The 17120-nt window shown below is 40.6% G+C and overlaps 1 protein-coding gene across 3 annotated transcripts in view; it reads left to right on the top strand.

Annotated features, from left to right (window-relative positions):
• prss12 (serine protease 12) overlaps positions 1-17120 on the top strand; it is a 40325-nt gene that overhangs the window by 6631 nt on the left and 16574 nt on the right. For 2 of the 3 annotated variants that reach the window (XM_061772262.1, XM_061772260.1), the window contains exons 2-9: positions 2475-2891; positions 5391-5529; positions 6514-6722; positions 6811-6961; positions 7074-7252; positions 8682-8823; positions 8911-9131; positions 14964-15105. In XM_061772262.1, the coding sequence (XP_061628246.1) occupies positions 2531-2891; positions 5391-5529; positions 6514-6722; positions 6811-6961; positions 7074-7252; positions 8682-8823; positions 8911-9131; positions 14964-15105 (1544 nt within the window). In that variant the 5' untranslated portion in view covers positions 2475-2530. The remainder of the gene's footprint in view (positions 1-2474; positions 2892-5390; positions 5530-6513; positions 6723-6810; positions 6962-7073; positions 7253-8681; positions 8824-8910; positions 9132-14963; positions 15106-17120) is intronic. The other variant, XM_061772261.1, reaches the window with a different exon arrangement.

The following is a 17120-nucleotide window of genomic DNA, read 5'->3' as shown; positions in this document are numbered from 1 at the left end:
TTGAACCCCGGTCCTCAGAACTGTGAGGCAGACGCTCTAACCAGTCGTACACCGTGCCGCCACTTAATTAAATAAAAAATTTAAATAAGCATATCACTAAGTTCTGTGTGTCACAGAGTGACTGTCATGGGTTGATATTTTTGAATGAAATGCTCATAATTTTGCTGAAACTCTTATGTCACTTAATCTCATGATAAAACAAGAGGTATCCTTTAAAACTTTAATTTTATTGCATAAACAATATTTACAGTTTAAGTACCACTAAACTGGGCCTGTCACCCTGTTGACAATGAACTGAATTACTCACTTGAATTTCCCCCTAAAAAATTTGCAGTATGGCTGATGCAATTTGAATAGTCATTTAAATTACACAGACAAAATTAAAAAAAATTCAAAAGAAAAAAAAAATTGGTTTATATGTTGTGTGCAAAGGCAGCATGGTGAACGACTGGTTGTCACATCTGCCTCACAGTTCTGAGGACCGGGGTTTAAATCCCGGCCCTGCCTGTGTGGAGTTTGCATGTTCTCCCCGTGCCTGCGTGGGTTTTGTCCGGGCACTCCGGTTTCCTCCCACATCCCAAAAACATGCATTAATTGGAGACTCTAAATTGCCCGTAGGTGTGACTGTGAGTGCGAATGGTTGTTTGTTGGTATGTGCCCTGCGATTGGCTGGCAACCAGCTCAGGGTGTACCCCGCCTCCTGCCCGAAGATAGCTGGGACAGGCTCCAGCACGCCCGCGACCCTAGTGAGGAGAAGCGGTTCAGAAAATGGATGGAAATTTTTAAATTCATTGTAGTGCTAATGAATCACGCATGGGAAACAGAAGCTCCTTTGGCTTGGAGAAGACGTAGGCGAAGTTACACAATCACAAGGAAGTGCACACTACTATCCAGAAGTGTGGACTCTGGTCACATGATTTGGACTCGAGTCAGACTGGAATAATGAATTTGATGATTTTAGACTCAACTTGAGAATATGTTAAAAGACACGGTTGACGACTGGTTAGCACATCTGGCTCACAGTTCTGAGGACCGGGGTTCAAATCCCGGCCCCGCCTGTGTGGAGTTTGCATGTTCTCCCCGTGCCCATGTGGGTTTTCTCCGGGTACTCCAGTTTCCTCCCACATCCTAAAAACATGCAGGGTAGGTTAATTGAAGACTCTAAATTGCCTGTAGGTGTGAATGTGAGTGGGAATGGTTGATTGTTTGTTTCTCGTTCTATAGCTACTGTATATGTGCAACTTAATGTTTAACAAAAAAGAAAATATGATAATGATAATAAATATGATATTGCTGATGGTCTTTATGATTATTTATTAGGTCAAAGTGTCCCATACCATTATTGCTAATGTGTAGTAAGTTCTTATTATCTTTTTACAGTTAACACCCTGTTGGGCACACTCTGGTAGACGATCTGAGCAAGCGGTCATTCTTTCACACACTACTAAAAGTAATGGTTTAATTTAAAAAAAAAAAAAATGTGCCAGCTAAATAAGGTATACTAAAATAAAATAGTCAGAAAAACAGGAAAAAAATTACTCAGAAAAACAGGGGGGAAAATAGTCATAAAACATGGGGGGAAATTAGACAGAAAAACTGATTAAAATAATTTGTCAGAAAAACAGAAAGAAATACTCAGAAAAACAGAAAAAAATATTTTTAAAAAAGAAAGCCCTCAAAACAATTACTCAGAAAAACAGGATTTTTTTTTTATCCGAGTGAATGAATGCAATACGCTTCCGTAGTATACATTCCAAGAACCACAGTTGACTTACACAGAAACGACAACGACAATTAATGTAACAATAAATACATTAATTAGTGCAAAAAAAATAAAATTCACATTGTATTGTGGGAATCACGCGGCTTGACGTCGTGTATGCTCGTTTTCGTTAGCATTAGCAGCTAGCTTTGTGAGCGATCACGCAAATAGTTACATGGCGGGCCGGGTGTGTTCTGTCTGGCCTTCCTGTTTATTACAGTCTGGTTTAGTCAGTGTAGTATTCTCAAGAATCAGTCTTGTATTTCTTTTTTTATTCAGTTTATTTTCTGCTCAGCACGCAGCTAGCTTGTATTCGACATGAAGCTACATTTTTCTCCGTTTCCCTTTCTTCTTTCTTCAAATTGCCACGCTACTGTATTTTAAAACCAATTTTTTATTTTTTTTTGTCCTACAGTAATTAACATCATTTAAAAAAAATTAATAATAACGCTCTGTTTAAATCTCATGATGCAGTGGAAACTACGGTAAATTACTGCACAATCACTTTATTTTATTGTATGGTATGTGGTAAAGGACTCGAATTTACAGAAATGTCTAACAAATGCACCACTAATTTTATATTTGTGTACAGTTTATAGGCCTATTCTTTGAAGGAGTCCGCCTGCTTATTTTCCCACACATGTAGTATGCTACTGTATATGCAGCTTCATTGATCTGCTCCCACCCCACTCTCCCTCACGTCCCACGCCAGGGCGATGCGTGTGGCTGGGAAGCTTCCTTCTTCTCAACTGATGCTATTCCCGCCGTATGCCAAGCCCTAGGATCCCTAGATCCAAGCGCCAGATCACCGGCATGAAGGCGGTCTTGCTCGTCCTCACGGCCGCTTTGCTGTGGCCGAGCGGCGGCCACTCGTCATTTATTCAGCCGTTCGGCGAATGCGCCCGGAGCCGCGGCTCGGGCGCCTCATACCGGGGCGCGATCGACGTCACCGAGTCCGGCGCACGGTGCATGAACTGGAGTGAGGTGGGCGGCTTCACGGAGCGTCACCCGGGCAAAGGCGTCGGGGAGCACAATCAGTGCCGGAACCCTGACGGGAGAATCCGAGCCTGGTGCTTCTTCCGGAACCAGAGAGGCAGAGTGGACTGGGGCTACTGCGACTGTAAACAAGGTAAACACGCATGCAGCAGGCCTGGAAAGACATCACATGGTTGGAGCAGTTTCTCCATTACCATTCGCTGGCTTTCGTGCAGTGTTGACAAGCAATTACAATTATGCTTTCAAAGTTGTTTAACATTGGTGGTCAATAAAAATAAGCCTTTGGCAAATTACAATGACGTTTATTGCGTTATTAAAACAACCCAGGTGTTCACCACTTCAAAATCCCCTTATGTTGACCTACTTTGACCCAATGGGTCTGCACTCTGCACAATATAATTCAACAATATTGTTTTGTAAAATACAACATTACAAAAGACTGCTGTGATCCACGACAAGAGCTCCGTCAAACAAACATTCTGCCTTTATAAATGTTACTCTCAGTTTTGGATGACATGACAATTGGTTCTCATTCAATAGTGTGAGCTTCATTAAAGGGTGAACCTAGAAACTGTGGCTTTGTCATACAAAATAGTGTAATATTGTTGCATGCATTAAATCCATCCATCCATCCATCCATCCATCCATCCATCCATTGTCTGCACTGCTTTATCCTCACAAGGGTCGCGGGCATGCATTACATATACTGATCCTTTCTTATCAATTATTCATTTCAATCCATGCATGCTCACCAGGTATATAGCAGCAATCAAATGTTGCATTAGCTGGATGTTCAAGTCCTTTATAACTTTCATACATTTGTAGCAGTCTTGTAATTATTAAGTACATTTGGACTATCACAACACAAATTACAGTTGGTGTCTTCTAATGTGAATGCAAAAACAAAGGTCCACCCTTTATCAGTAGCTCTCTTGCTGTGATACATTTCTTCTTCGTGTACATTAATCAGGTTATTCTAACAGTGTATCATGACGTGCGCATGCGATAATGTACAATTTTTCTGAAATGTAACGTGTAGAATCAGTGGACTATGTTAGTGAGATACACTAATTAAACAAGGGTGTCCCTAAGATCTGGACCAATAGACAAAACATATTATATTCAACAAATCACATTTTCAACAACATTTTATAATATTGACAAATAACTTCAATATGATTTCTAACGTGTAATGCAAAAGTTCATTCATAGGAACTTGATGCAATAAGTCCACATTGATGTCAATTGCATGTGTGCAATGTATAATAAGCACCCCCAAAGTTGACCTCAAAATTCTGGAAAACCCTTCTGCCTATGTATAATGCATGATTTTGCTTCTACCCATATGATCAAAACATGAAGTATTATCTGTATTTTGTTAGTTTTTTTCAAATAATTACTCTGAAGTTAAGCACTTTATTTGAACACGTAATACTTTCTTTTTATTTACGTGCTCTTATTTTGAAATTCACAGCCTTACTTTTATTTAGTAAATGAGAAAGCATACGGTTGTGCTCATATGTTTGATTACCTGGGCATAATTTGTAAGATGGGTACAATTCTTTAAAGAAAACATTAAGGACCAGGGGAAACACATTTAATTTTATTTTATTTTAATTGGATTCAATTTAAACGGTCAAGCATTTCAGAAAAGCATTATTATTAAACAAAACATAATCATATAGAAATTAATGATGGTTGTTGTTGTTCAGTCATCAGTCGTATATAAAAAAAAAAAACAATATTTCACAAATTCTGCCAGGGTATGTAAACTTATGAGCACAACTGTACATATGCAGTCATATGTACCCCTTTCATATTGGAATGAAAGTGTAGGCGACACCTTTTTCATAGCTTCTAGGTGGCGGTGGCATATTAGAATGAAAGTGTACACCTTTTTCATAACCTCTAGGGGGCATTGGCATATTCAAATGAACGTGTACCGCTTTTTCATAACCTCTAGATGGCGGCATACATTTATAAAATGGGAATTCCCCCCCCCCCATTTTCCGCTATACCTATGTATAATGCGCACCATTGATTTTTGACATTTTGGGGGGGAGAAAATGCGCATTATACACAAGAAATTACGGTACCTTACCTGTCTTTATTTCTTTTCACAGAGTGTTGATAATGTGGTTAAATCAGTCGTAGATGTCCTCCCATGAACTGAAGTGAAATATGATACAATCATTTTATCACACAACCCCAATTCCAATGAAGTTGGAGCTTTTTTCGAACGTGTTGCAGTCATAAAATTCCAAGTTAATGATACATCCATCCATCCATTTTCTGAGCCGCTTCTCCTCACTAGGGTCACCGGCGTGCTGGAGCCTATCCCAGCTATCATCGGGCAGGAGGCGGGGTACACCCTGAACTAGTTGCCAGCCAATCGCAGGGCACATACAAACAAACAACCATTCACACTTGGAATTGGGGTTGTATAACCACACCTAAGAGCAAATTCTGCAGTGTGTGTCGTCATCTCTGATAGGTTTCCTTACTTAAACTTTATCATCAAAGCAATACTTTTGTATTGCTTTGATGATAAAGCCCTGCTTATAATTAAATCAATAAATACATGATAAAGAGGATTCTTTTACATGAGACATCCCCTGCTCTGCACGTCAAGGTTCAGTACGACTGCAAGGGGGCCGCTCCAAACTGGAAGGCAGGGTGGAGGTCTACCTGGATGGAGTGTGGGGGTCCGTATGCAGCGACGACTGGCGTGATGAAGAGGCTGCAGTTGTGTGCAGGCAGCTCGGCAGGGGGTGAGTGTGCACTCATGCATACATTCCCATTCAGCAGGGGTAACTTAGTGGGATCAATGGCCTACCAGATTTCTCCCATTTAAAAAAAAATAATATTAAATGTAATACAATGGAATGTTTCAGTTGTGGAAATAATGTACAGTACTAATGTACAGTTTGAGACGTTATGTACATCCCTCTCTTGCATACATATTCGATGCAGGTGCACCATAAAAATTCACAATGCTACGCTGTCTTCAATTAACTGACAGATGATGAGAGCATGATGCAAAATTGGTGGGGAGGTATAAGAATTTCACAAGGCACAAGCACCCCAGTACTCTTTTTGTCTTTTTTTTCTCTTTTTGTCAGTGACCTTTGCATTCCAAACCTCCATTACTTCAAGGTATTGAAATACCTTTAGTGCTCCAATTATTTACCTTGTTACCACAACTCCTGCTAATTACACCCTCTCGCGCTCATCTCAATCTTAGTGTTACTTGCCAAACCTATGACCTGGATTTACATTTTCTTACACCTCTAAATAAATCACCAGGCAATGTAACACTTTAAATAGTGGATCTTAAAAAATAAAAATAAAAAGTCACAAACACATATGGTGTCATGACATAGAGGACCATGCTGCACACTTCCATCTGTTGACACTAAAACCAGCTCTGGCACACATGCATGCATTTTCATGCAAGAGAACTCAGAGCAGAAAGTAGAGAGCACAAATGTCAGCCATATGTCTGGCAGAATAGCCAGTTATGTGCGTCACATGGCCAGTTATTGGACACTGCAGGGTGCAAAAGTGCTTACGGTATATTTGCTCGGGAATGGGAGATCGTGAACTTGCACGTGGCTAAAGGGCATTGCAAGCAGCTTGAAGCCTTTCTGCTTCGTAAGGCTCGTCACCAGCTTTGCATGGGGATCTGCAGGAAGCAGTTAAGAAGCGGAACTGTCAGACTGTGTTTCTCTTTGAAACCCTTTTCTCATCTCAAGTCTGGATCTACATTTTGAGTCCCGATTCCCCTTCAGCCTCTCAGGCCGTGCTCATGCGCTCCCTCTGTCTCGTCCGAGCATGGCCAAGCTTCACTGGTGGGCTGTCCACTGCCAGGGAGATGAACCTGATCTGCTACAGTGTCCCAAAACCATGTGTAATGGAGGCGAGTGCTCTCTGAGTGCAGCTGTGACCTGCACTAAGCAGCATGGTACGTCATCCTAAGGAATGGGGGAGAAGGTTTGGATGGATTTGATACATTACTTCTGAATTTAGGTGCTGATCTGTATGTTTATCAGACGCAGTGATGCTGCCTATACGGCTGGTAGGAGGCCGGTCAATGTCTGAGGGCACAGTTGAGGTGTTCCATGCGGGCCAATGGGGATCCATATGTGATGACCAGTGGGACGACAGCGATGCAGAGGTGATATGTCGACAATTGGGGCTGAGGTGAAGGCACACACTTTTTTAGAGTCACAAGCCAGTCGTCAACCATAAACAACCAGACAAAAAGTCAAGGATGTTTCCCGTATTTCTTCTGCACGTTCTTTCTTCCTTTCAGTGGTATAGCACGGGCATGGGGCCAGGCCCATTATGGGAAGAGTTCTGGCCGTGTGTGGCTGGATGAGGTGAGATGCACAGGAAATGAACTCACTGTGGAGCAGTGTCTGAAAAGTCCTTGGGGAGAACACAACTGCGTCCATTCTGAGGATGCTGGCGTCTCTTGCAGCCCTCTGACAGGTAAGCAAAGCAACGTACATCATCATGAATTTGTGGTGTTTTTATTGGAAAATACTTGTGTGACACCAACCCTTTAGATATTTCTAATACTTTCTCGTGAAAAAGTAACTAGCCCTTATCACCCAAGTGCCATCTGCTGCATATTTAGTAGCGAGATACAAATATTTGCAAATAAATGCAATGACTGACTCTGTGACCTAAGCATATGGAATCACCAGGGTGTGACCAATTGTTTTATATTTTTTAAGGGTGAAAAAAATGCTTGCATTCTGGCAGAACAGTGGTCTAGTGGCATGCACATCTACCTCATAATTCAGAGGTCCTTGGTTCGAGTCTTGCTTCTGGCCTTTCTGTGTGGAATTTTCAAGTTTTCCCCTTTTTAAATTGTCTAGAGGTGTGAATGTGAGTGTGAATGGCTGTTTGCCTATATGTGCCCCTGTGATTAGCTGGTGACCAATCCAGGGTGTACTCCACTGCTGGTCAGCTGGGATAGGCTCTAGCTCACAGGTGTCGCACTCATGGCCCGGGGACCAGATCTGGCCCGTGACATAATTTTAAGTGGCCTGCAAAAGCAAATCATATACGTCCACTTCATATCTCTTGCTGAAATACCAAAACTACAAATTGTCTTCACTTTTGGTAACATTCGGCTATTGTAAGCATTTATTTGTAACCAATTCGAGTTTTAAAATAAAATTATATAATACTTCAATAACTATTTTTTTTACTGGCTTCTGATTTCAAAATTTTCAGATTTGTTGTGCATATGTAATAATATTAGGCAATCATACATTTATATGTATGTTTGATACTACTTTTTTTTCAGACCGACACTCACTCTTGAGTACTCATGATAGAGATACCACTTGTACTTTTGAGACTTAAAATTTCATTTAACACAATGACAGACAACTGTGAAAAAAGACCGTTCTTTCTTTCTGACGCACATGAGGATTTACCAATGTGTCAAACCGCCGCAGTGTAGCAGCGGCAACTAATGGTGAAGAGGACTTACTCCATGTCAGATTTTTTTTGCTTTAAATATCGGTGGCCGATGTCGGCAACCTCCAAGAGTACCCTATCCCTTGAAATAGGCCCGGTATCGGCCCTGGTATCGATATTCGCCCATCCCAATGAAGTCATAACGGCCCTCCGAGGTAAACTCTAGCTACGATGTGGCCCGCGACAAAAATGACTTTTGACACCCCTGCTCTAGCTCATCCACAACCCTTGTATATACGCTACAAGTGCTACAGAAAATGGATTAATGGATGGTTGCATTCCACAATTATTTTTATTTCCAAGACAATGTAATTGCTTGTTCTGAATGGTAATATCGAATGGTTTAAGTATAGGCAAAACTATGTTCCTTATTTTTACCTGCTCACATCATTTTCTTACTGTCAATGTCTGTCTTTTATCTCCACAGATGGTACTGTTAGGTTAGTAGGTGGGACTGTGGGCTACGAGGGACGCTTAGAGGTCTTCTACCATGGACAGTGGGGAACGGTGTGTGATGATGGCTGGACAGACTCAAGCACTCAAGTGGTGTGCCGCCAACTTGGTTACAGGTAATCTTAAATAGTTCCACAGACATATACAATATGTGTATTGTCATTTCGTTTTTCTGCATTATGATGCGTGTGTGGACTGTGCAGGTTAGGTCAAACTCTGGTCCCTGAAGGACTAGACATCACGCTGGTCCCTCGTTACGGGGTTGCATCTGGTCCTATTCTTTTGGATGACGTGAGCTGCACAGGCAAAGAGCCTAGCCTATTGCTGTGCAAGAGGAAGGAGTGGCTCCATCATGACTGCACACACCATGAAGATGTTAACATCGCATGCAATGCAGAACGCCTTGGAGACAGGCTTCCAACTAGTAAGATGCAATCTTATCTGAGAGCAACATTTAAAATGTCAGTTATAAGGGTGCATACTGAATATATGCAATATGTGATATACTGTATGTGCATAGGTAGAAGTTTCACTTTCGCCTGAACAGAGTTTTAAAAGACTAATGATTTGAAAGATTGGCAAATTATTGTGTAGTTTCACCTACTTTGGTGCAACCAGTAGAGGCGCTTTTGTTGTATACTGGTAAAGTCCATCCATCCATTTTCTGAGCCGCTTCTCCTCACTAGGTTCGCGGGCGTGCTGGAGCCTATCCCAGCTATCTTCGGGCAGGAGGCGGGGTACACCCTGAACTGGTTGCCAGCCAATCGCAGGGCGCATACAAACAAACAACCACTCGCACTCGCATTCACACCTACGGGCAATTTAGAGTCTTCAATCAACCTAAAATGCATGTTTTTGGGATGTGGGAGGAAACCGGAGTGCCCGGAGAAAACCCACGCAGGCACGGGGAGAACATGCAAATTCCACACAGGCGGGGCCGGAGATTGAACCCCAGTCCTCAGAACTGTGAGGCAGACGCTCTAACGTGTCATCCACCGTGCCACCTCCTGGTAAAGTATAACATGGAATTAGCTATGGGAAGTTGAGCTACAGCCTAACCTCTTTTTCTGATCAGTCCAACAGTGGCATCAAAACAGGAGCACAGAACATTCAGAGAGAGATTATACCTTCTCATTAAAGATATATATCCATTTTGTATTGAAAAAATTCACAGTTGGGTGGTGGGTCAGCTCGAGCCAATCCTATCAGACTGACTGTTACAGCAGGACCGCTGTTTTATTATTAATTCAAGTTCACGTTCATGTAGTGCTGACTTTTTTGAAAAATGTCCAACTAAATTCTAATGATAGCATGTTTGCGTATGTATGTAAATTTGGGAGTCATAAAAATTATAATTAACAAACCACGGATTATCATTTTCATTACTGTGTAAAATAATCTGAAATCCAGAGACTTTCTACTGATCTGACTGCTAGCCCTTCTGGTATCCTCTTTCTTTGTGATTTTAGTAAACACTAAGCACTAGAAAGGGTTACCGTCAGGAAATTTGAGATAACCAACCGCAACTTCTAATTTCATGGTTATACATACTACTATGATGATTTATTGGTGTAGGTATGGCGGTTTTATTCTCAGTGGTTAATGCATTAACTGTTGACCCTGCCACTGATGTGTATAGCACACATATTCCAGAGCAGCCAGACATAGGAAACCAAAGTCTTCGTTTACACCAATTTCCTTCGTCTACTACGTAATAGAGACGTTTGTAAGATCTCTGTCAAACTCAACCTGCACTCAATTAAAACCTCATTTTAGAAAATCCGACATCCCTTAAGTGGTGGATGGTGATGTCATGTGAGATTTTACAGGCATGTCTGTTTATGAGCTTGCCCTGCAGTGAGAACTGGACTGATTGTAAATGTACCTGCTTGTGTAAATTTAAGCCCCTTGCTAGTGACCAAACATCGCATACAAGCATTAGTGGGCCCACATATTTCCTGCTCAAGTGTAAAACTGCACCTCACAACTCTTTCAAAAAGGTCCTGTAGTGTGACTCTTAGCAAAAAGAGGCAGGAGGAAGGTTTTGGGGACCTTAACACCATAACTCAAACTTATGTCAATGGCCTCTGGCAATAATAAAGGAGAAAGGAGAGCGAGATGGAGGAAGCGGAGTTGTTTTTAATGGGTTCACTTCTCTGTTGTCTTTGCTAATGCTGAATGCAACATTCAGTAAACTATGCAATGAGTCTACTGAACGTCACAGAAAAGAATGCATGTGAGATTTTCTTTAGTCAGAGATCACACAGTGGAGACTGAAATAGCTGTTTCACATGCTGGGGGTTTATTGATGCAGCTTAGGTAGCTTTGCCAGGAGCCTGAGGAACATTCTCGGTCGCTAAAGAATTATGTCATTACTGCAAAGCATTTGTGAGTTTCCTTGTACGGATTTGTGAGTGTTTATCTGTGGAACCTCGCTCCACAGCAGATTGGTTTGTGTTGATTTTGGAAAGGCCAGACAATGTAGATAACCTAGGCAGGGCTTTCAAGTCACACTCTCTGGTTTGCTTGTTTTCTTCTCTTGTCAGAGAGCATCACGCTGACATCATGTTAGTGCATAGCTGTTGTAAGAGAGGACAAAGTCCTCCTCCAGTGCTCCTAAAACAGTGGCAAAGAACAATGCACCGTCCACTACCACCATCATAGCCGTTTATTTGGCGAGGAACCTAAATTGGTAAGTGGGGATACACATTGGAGCCCAGATTACCCAACATGTGCTACATGAATTGCATGATGCCACCCGGGCAATCAGCGAAGAATAATAAGGGTCACTAAAAATGTGTGATGGAAAACTTTTGTAAGAACAGATAGTTATGGCTAAGGACATTTACAGTCATGTGATTGATTGAAAGCTGGTGAACCCAGGCTGTACCACACCATTGTGACAGCTGTCAGCTTGTGAACCTGAATATGATAAATAGCAGAGGTGGGACCAAGTCATTGCTTTGCAAGTCTTTGCCCTCAAGTCTCGTGTCAAGTCCCAAGTTGAGACAGGCAAGTCCCGAGTCAAGTCCTACACCTTGAGTTTTGAGTCCTTTCGAGACATTTTAACATCCATCCATCCATTTTCTGTACTGCTTATCCTCACTAGGGTTGTGGGCGTGCTGGAGCCTATCCCAGCTATCTTCGGGCGAGAGGCGGGTTACACCCTGAACTGATCGCCAGCCCATCGCAGGGCATATACAAACAAACAACCATTCACACTCATGTTCACACCTACGGTCAATTTAGAGTCTTCAATCAACCTACCACGCGTGTTTTTGGGATGTGGGAGGAAACCGGAGTACCCGGAGAAAACCGATGCAGGCATGGGGAGAACATGCAGACTCCACATAGGCGGGGCCGGGATTTGAACACCGGTGCTCAGAACTGCGATGCAGATGTGCTCACCATTCGTTCACCGTGCCGCTCTCATTTTAACAACAAAATAAAAATTAAAACAAATTAAAATTGTATTTATATATTTACATCCTTAATTAATACATATACTGTGTATTATATACTGCTTTTATATGGAATATGTTTTCAAATCCATATTTATTTATCCAAACAAATTAAGTACATTGAACCTTTATAAGAAAACTAGGGGGCTGATGAAAATGTTTGTACCTTCAAAGCCAATCATCAAGGGGTCAGGGCTTAGTTTATTGCCCCTTCAAAACTGATTGATAGTATTATTTCAGTTATTCTGTGAAAGTGGTATGCTATGACTTAATTTTTCTCACTTTATTTTTGAAGTGACATTAAACAGAAGTGTCACAAATAAGAATTTGCATCAAGTAGTGCTGCAGTTGGTAATTTAGTATTCTATTGACAATTCTATCAAAATAATCAAGGATAAGGATAAAATATATTTTTGCTTGGTTAAAGAGCAATTATTTCACTTACTAATGAAATACCAATTGGTTTGCTCTTTTAGATAATCAACAATATTTTTCTTAAATTCACATTGTGCACAAATCAAGAAACTGCATTTTTTTGGTCAACAAACATTTCTATTGAGGCAATTTGAAAAATATGAATAGGTATTTAATGTGAGTATCAAAACATAAGGCAATTTTAAAAAAGAGAAACACAAGTTTGTCAACATAAACAAACATAAGGCAATTTTAAAAAATAGGAACACAATTTTATCCAACTGCGGTATCTCAGTTGGAAGACTAGGGGGACTACGTAAAAATATTACATCAAAAAGAGGCGAAGAAGAAAAAGACAGAAAAAGAATCCATATCATGTCGAATAGATGATAGCTGTGTGTTGATCGATCAGTAAATAAAATAAATTTAAAAAAAGCAGGCGGACTCCTTCAAAGAATAGGCCTATGTACTGTACACAAATATAAAATTATTGGTGCATATGTTAGACATTTCTGTAAATTCTAGTCACAATAAAATAAAGTGATTGTGCAGTAATTTACTGTCGTTTCCACTGCATCATGGGATTTAAACAGTGTGTTATATATATTTTTTTAAAATATGTTAATTAGTGTAAGACAAAAAACCTTAGTGTTAAAATAGAGGAGCGTACCAATTTGAAGAAACAATGAAAAGGACATGAAGAAAAATGTAGCTTCATGTCGAATTCATGCTAGCTGCGTGTTGATGAGTAAATAAACTGAATAAAAAAAGAAATACAAGACTGATTCTTGAGAACACTACACTGACTAAACCAGACTAATGTACACGAAGCCCAGACAGCACACGGCCGCCGTGTAACTATTTGTGTGATCGCTCACAAAGCTACCGCTAATGCTGATGAAGACAAGAATACATGACGTCAAGCAGCGCAATTCCCACATGCAATGTGGATACTTTTTTAAAAATAATTATCGTCCTTTTTGTTACATTAATTGTCATTGTCGTTTCTGTGTATGTTAACATTGGTACTTGGAATGTATACTCTATTGAACTGTCAAATTTATTGCTGATTTATGTTGTACTTTTTTTTGTTATTGTTTTAAATTTTTTTCTTTTTTCATGAAACCTTTAGGTAGTGTGTGAAAGAATGACCTCTTGGTCAATTCCCTTACAAGAGCTGTCCAAAGATGATGTGAACTAACTATAGCAATAATAGCGTGGTACACATTGATTTGGTTGTTAGTGTGATATATATGACTCCGCATGTAGGATTTCACTTTTCCTCGGTTCCCCATTATTCTATTGAAATGTTGAAAAATAACTTTCTTCGGGCTTATGATTGGCAAAAAGAACCTTATAGTTTGCTATCATTGCACCTGATTTTTCTGATACCCTTCTTACTTTTTAAACATAGCTGTGGACATGGTGAAACAGTTGTTCCACTAAAATGTTTTGTTACTTTACTAGTATATATACACATGGTTACAATTGTCTGCTACTCTGGTTTATAAATGTACACCAGGCAAACACACCACCCGAGCTTACATATCTTCAGTCTTGTACAAACACGTTGCTTACAGTTTTTTTTCAAATACCTGTACTGCAGGTGAAACAAAACTGACTGGAGAATGAGAATTAGCTCCACTGCAGCCAATTATTATGTGAAAAGTGTAGAATCTGTTTTTATGGCTTTCATTGACCAAGATACACAAATTATGTTTAATGGATTTCATTACACATAAAGGATAATTTTGGGCAAAACAAACTAATGTTAAATACCTTTTGAAGTACCTGATTGCAGCTGAATTAATTGAAAAGTGAGTGACTAAATAGGCTATAAAAACAAAGGTCAGATAATACAAGATAGAAAGAGTGTTCTGGATTAGTGTGGCTTGGCTCTGACGAAGACTGAAGTGTCAGCCGAAACTGTTTGCGTTGTAGGAGAACTTCTCTTTACATGAAAAATAGTTGCTTAAACACAAGAAAGCTAAAATTTAAGTTTCGTGTGTGTATGCGTGTGTGTGTGTGTGTGTGTGTGTATTTGTGGCTTGAGACCTGTTCCGACAAATGGCATATTCTTTAAACATAGAGCTATGACTGCTTTAATTGATGCTGTGAATAAATAGTTTGAAAAAAAGAGCAAGAGTGTGGGTTCAACAGTAGGACAATGAGAATAAATGTTTTCAAAAACAGAAAAAAAAAACACGTGTAGGGTAACGTGATGATCTACTGGAAAGCAGACAGGTGCTGCAGCATTTTCCTTTGTTGGAAACATGAGTGCACATGCCCTTATGCGTGTTTTTCTTTTTCGTCTCGACCTACAAAGACTGTTACTTTAGTGTGTGTTTGTGTGTGCATGTGTGCATTTGTGTGTTATCCAGGTGTCCCAGTGAGGCTCGTGGGAGGAGAAAGCCCCAGAGAAGGGCGGGTGGAGATCTACCTGTCTGGTCAGTGGGGGACGGTGTGTGATGACGGATGGACTGATCACGATGCTGAAGTTGTGTGTCGACAGATGGGATACAGGTATGTGGGCAGATGTAGGTGGCTGAAGCTGTTGCATTAGGCTGATTGGTACAAACAGTTCGTTGTAGGTGTTGTTGTACCAAAGTAGCAGCACAAATGTTGGATGAAATGTTTTTAGTCCATAGCTACAACAAAGCTCATTTGTTTACTAAAGTAATAGGTTAATCATCATAATAGTTCAGAACAATCGTTCCAACGAGATAAGACTGATGTTGTTTGTAGAAATGACCTCACCATAAATCAATAAATACATTTTGCGACCAGTCACAGGGTGTACCCCGCCTCCAGTTAGCTGGGATAGCCTCAGCATACCCACGACCCTGGTGAGGATAAATGGTGTAGAAAATGGATGGATGGATGGATAAATTTTGTTCAGAGCCCAGACGTAAATCCAATGAAAAATCTGGGGGGTGAACTGAAGAGGGCTGATCACAAGAGATCTGGTGAGACACCAGATGTGTGGGGGTATATTTTTGCATGTAAATGTAAGTGTAAATATGTATGTACAATATATAATAATATAGTTGGACATATATATGGATTTGTGTGTGGAGATGAACGTATATATGTATGAATTTTAATGTTGCTAAAAACAAGCCCAGCGCAGTTTGAGAAATATCATACCTTTTAGTTTGTTTCTTTCATTCTCTTATATTTTCATTTGCACTGTTGTGACTCTTGATTTTTGGTAAACAGTATAAGCCTTGACTTCAATCTACACCTTTTAGTCTGTTTGATTCGTATGTAAGATTTTGTATTGACTACTGATTTGTGGAATAATATATGACAAACTAAACTCAACTCAACTAAACTAAACTACTTTGACTTTGCACTTCCATCCATCCATTTCCTGTACCGCTTTATCCTCACAAGGGTCGCGGGCGTGCTGGAGCCTATCCCAGCTCACTCCGGGCGCGAGGTGGGGTACACCCTGAACCGGTCGCCAGCCAATCGCAGTGCACATATAGACAAACAACCATTTGCGCACACATTCACACCTAGGAGCAATTTAGATTCTTCAATCAACCTACCACGTATGTTTTTGGGATGTGGGAGGAAACCGGAGTGCCTGGAGAAAACCCACGCAGGCACGGTGAGAACATGCAAACTCCACACAGGTGGGACCGGGATTTGAACCCCGGTCCTCAGAACTGTGAGGCAGGTGTGCTAACCAGTCAACTACCGTGCCGCCGACTTTGCACTTATCTATGTAAATGTAAATCAGCACCAAAACTGAGCATTATTATCAGAATTTTTGATACTGCTCTTGCATTTAAGCGGATTCTACAGGCCTTCTTAGGATTCTGCTGTAAAATGAAAGGAAAGTTTTCTGTGAGCTGTTGGATAGCAATGTAATCACTCTATATGTTAGTATGCTCGCGCTTAAGTGAATCCAGAACATCATCTCTGCTTGCAGAATCCCTCATCACATATTGGACTTGGCAGCTGTCTCACTCACAGCCCTTCTTTTGTCTTTGTTTTTCATTTCTTTATCTCACAGTGTCTCCGTTTCCACTTATTAACTCATCCCACACTGAGGTTTAAATTTAACAACAATGGGTAACGTCAACTGAAGATACAGTATTGAAATGTCAAATCCAATAGTTTTACTGTAATTTCTTCACTTTAAAATGGTAAAGCTGTACATCATTTTCAAAACTAAAATAAACAACCTCTTAGGGGAGCATATTGTGCTAAGTGACAGATTATCTCATTTACACTGTGTCCTGTTATCCCGCCCCTCTGAGATGCTGTCCTCTTTTCCATATCAAGTTATTGTCGAGGGAATGCTGTCATAAGGACACAAAACTGTCTTCACTCTCCGGCAACACACGACTTTCTGTTTTCTTAAACACGCGTGTGGAGGTGAAAGCCACATCTGGAGAGCATAAGTGTGAGAGAGCAGTGGAGCATGTTGGAGGCGTGTAAAGTCCAAGTTAGGATCATCGTTCTGTCTGAAACAGGGTGTGGTGAAAGGTCGTTAAATACGCAACACTTCCCCAGTGGTTAGATAG

Source organism: Phyllopteryx taeniolatus, chromosome 4 (assembly GCF_024500385.1).
Source record: "Phyllopteryx taeniolatus isolate TA_2022b chromosome 4, UOR_Ptae_1.2, whole genome shotgun sequence".
Classification (NCBI taxonomy): Eukaryota; Metazoa; Chordata; class Actinopteri; order Syngnathiformes; family Syngnathidae; genus Phyllopteryx; species Phyllopteryx taeniolatus.
Note: the sequence above shows the minus strand (reverse complement) of the source record. Positions and strands in the feature narration are given on the sequence as shown.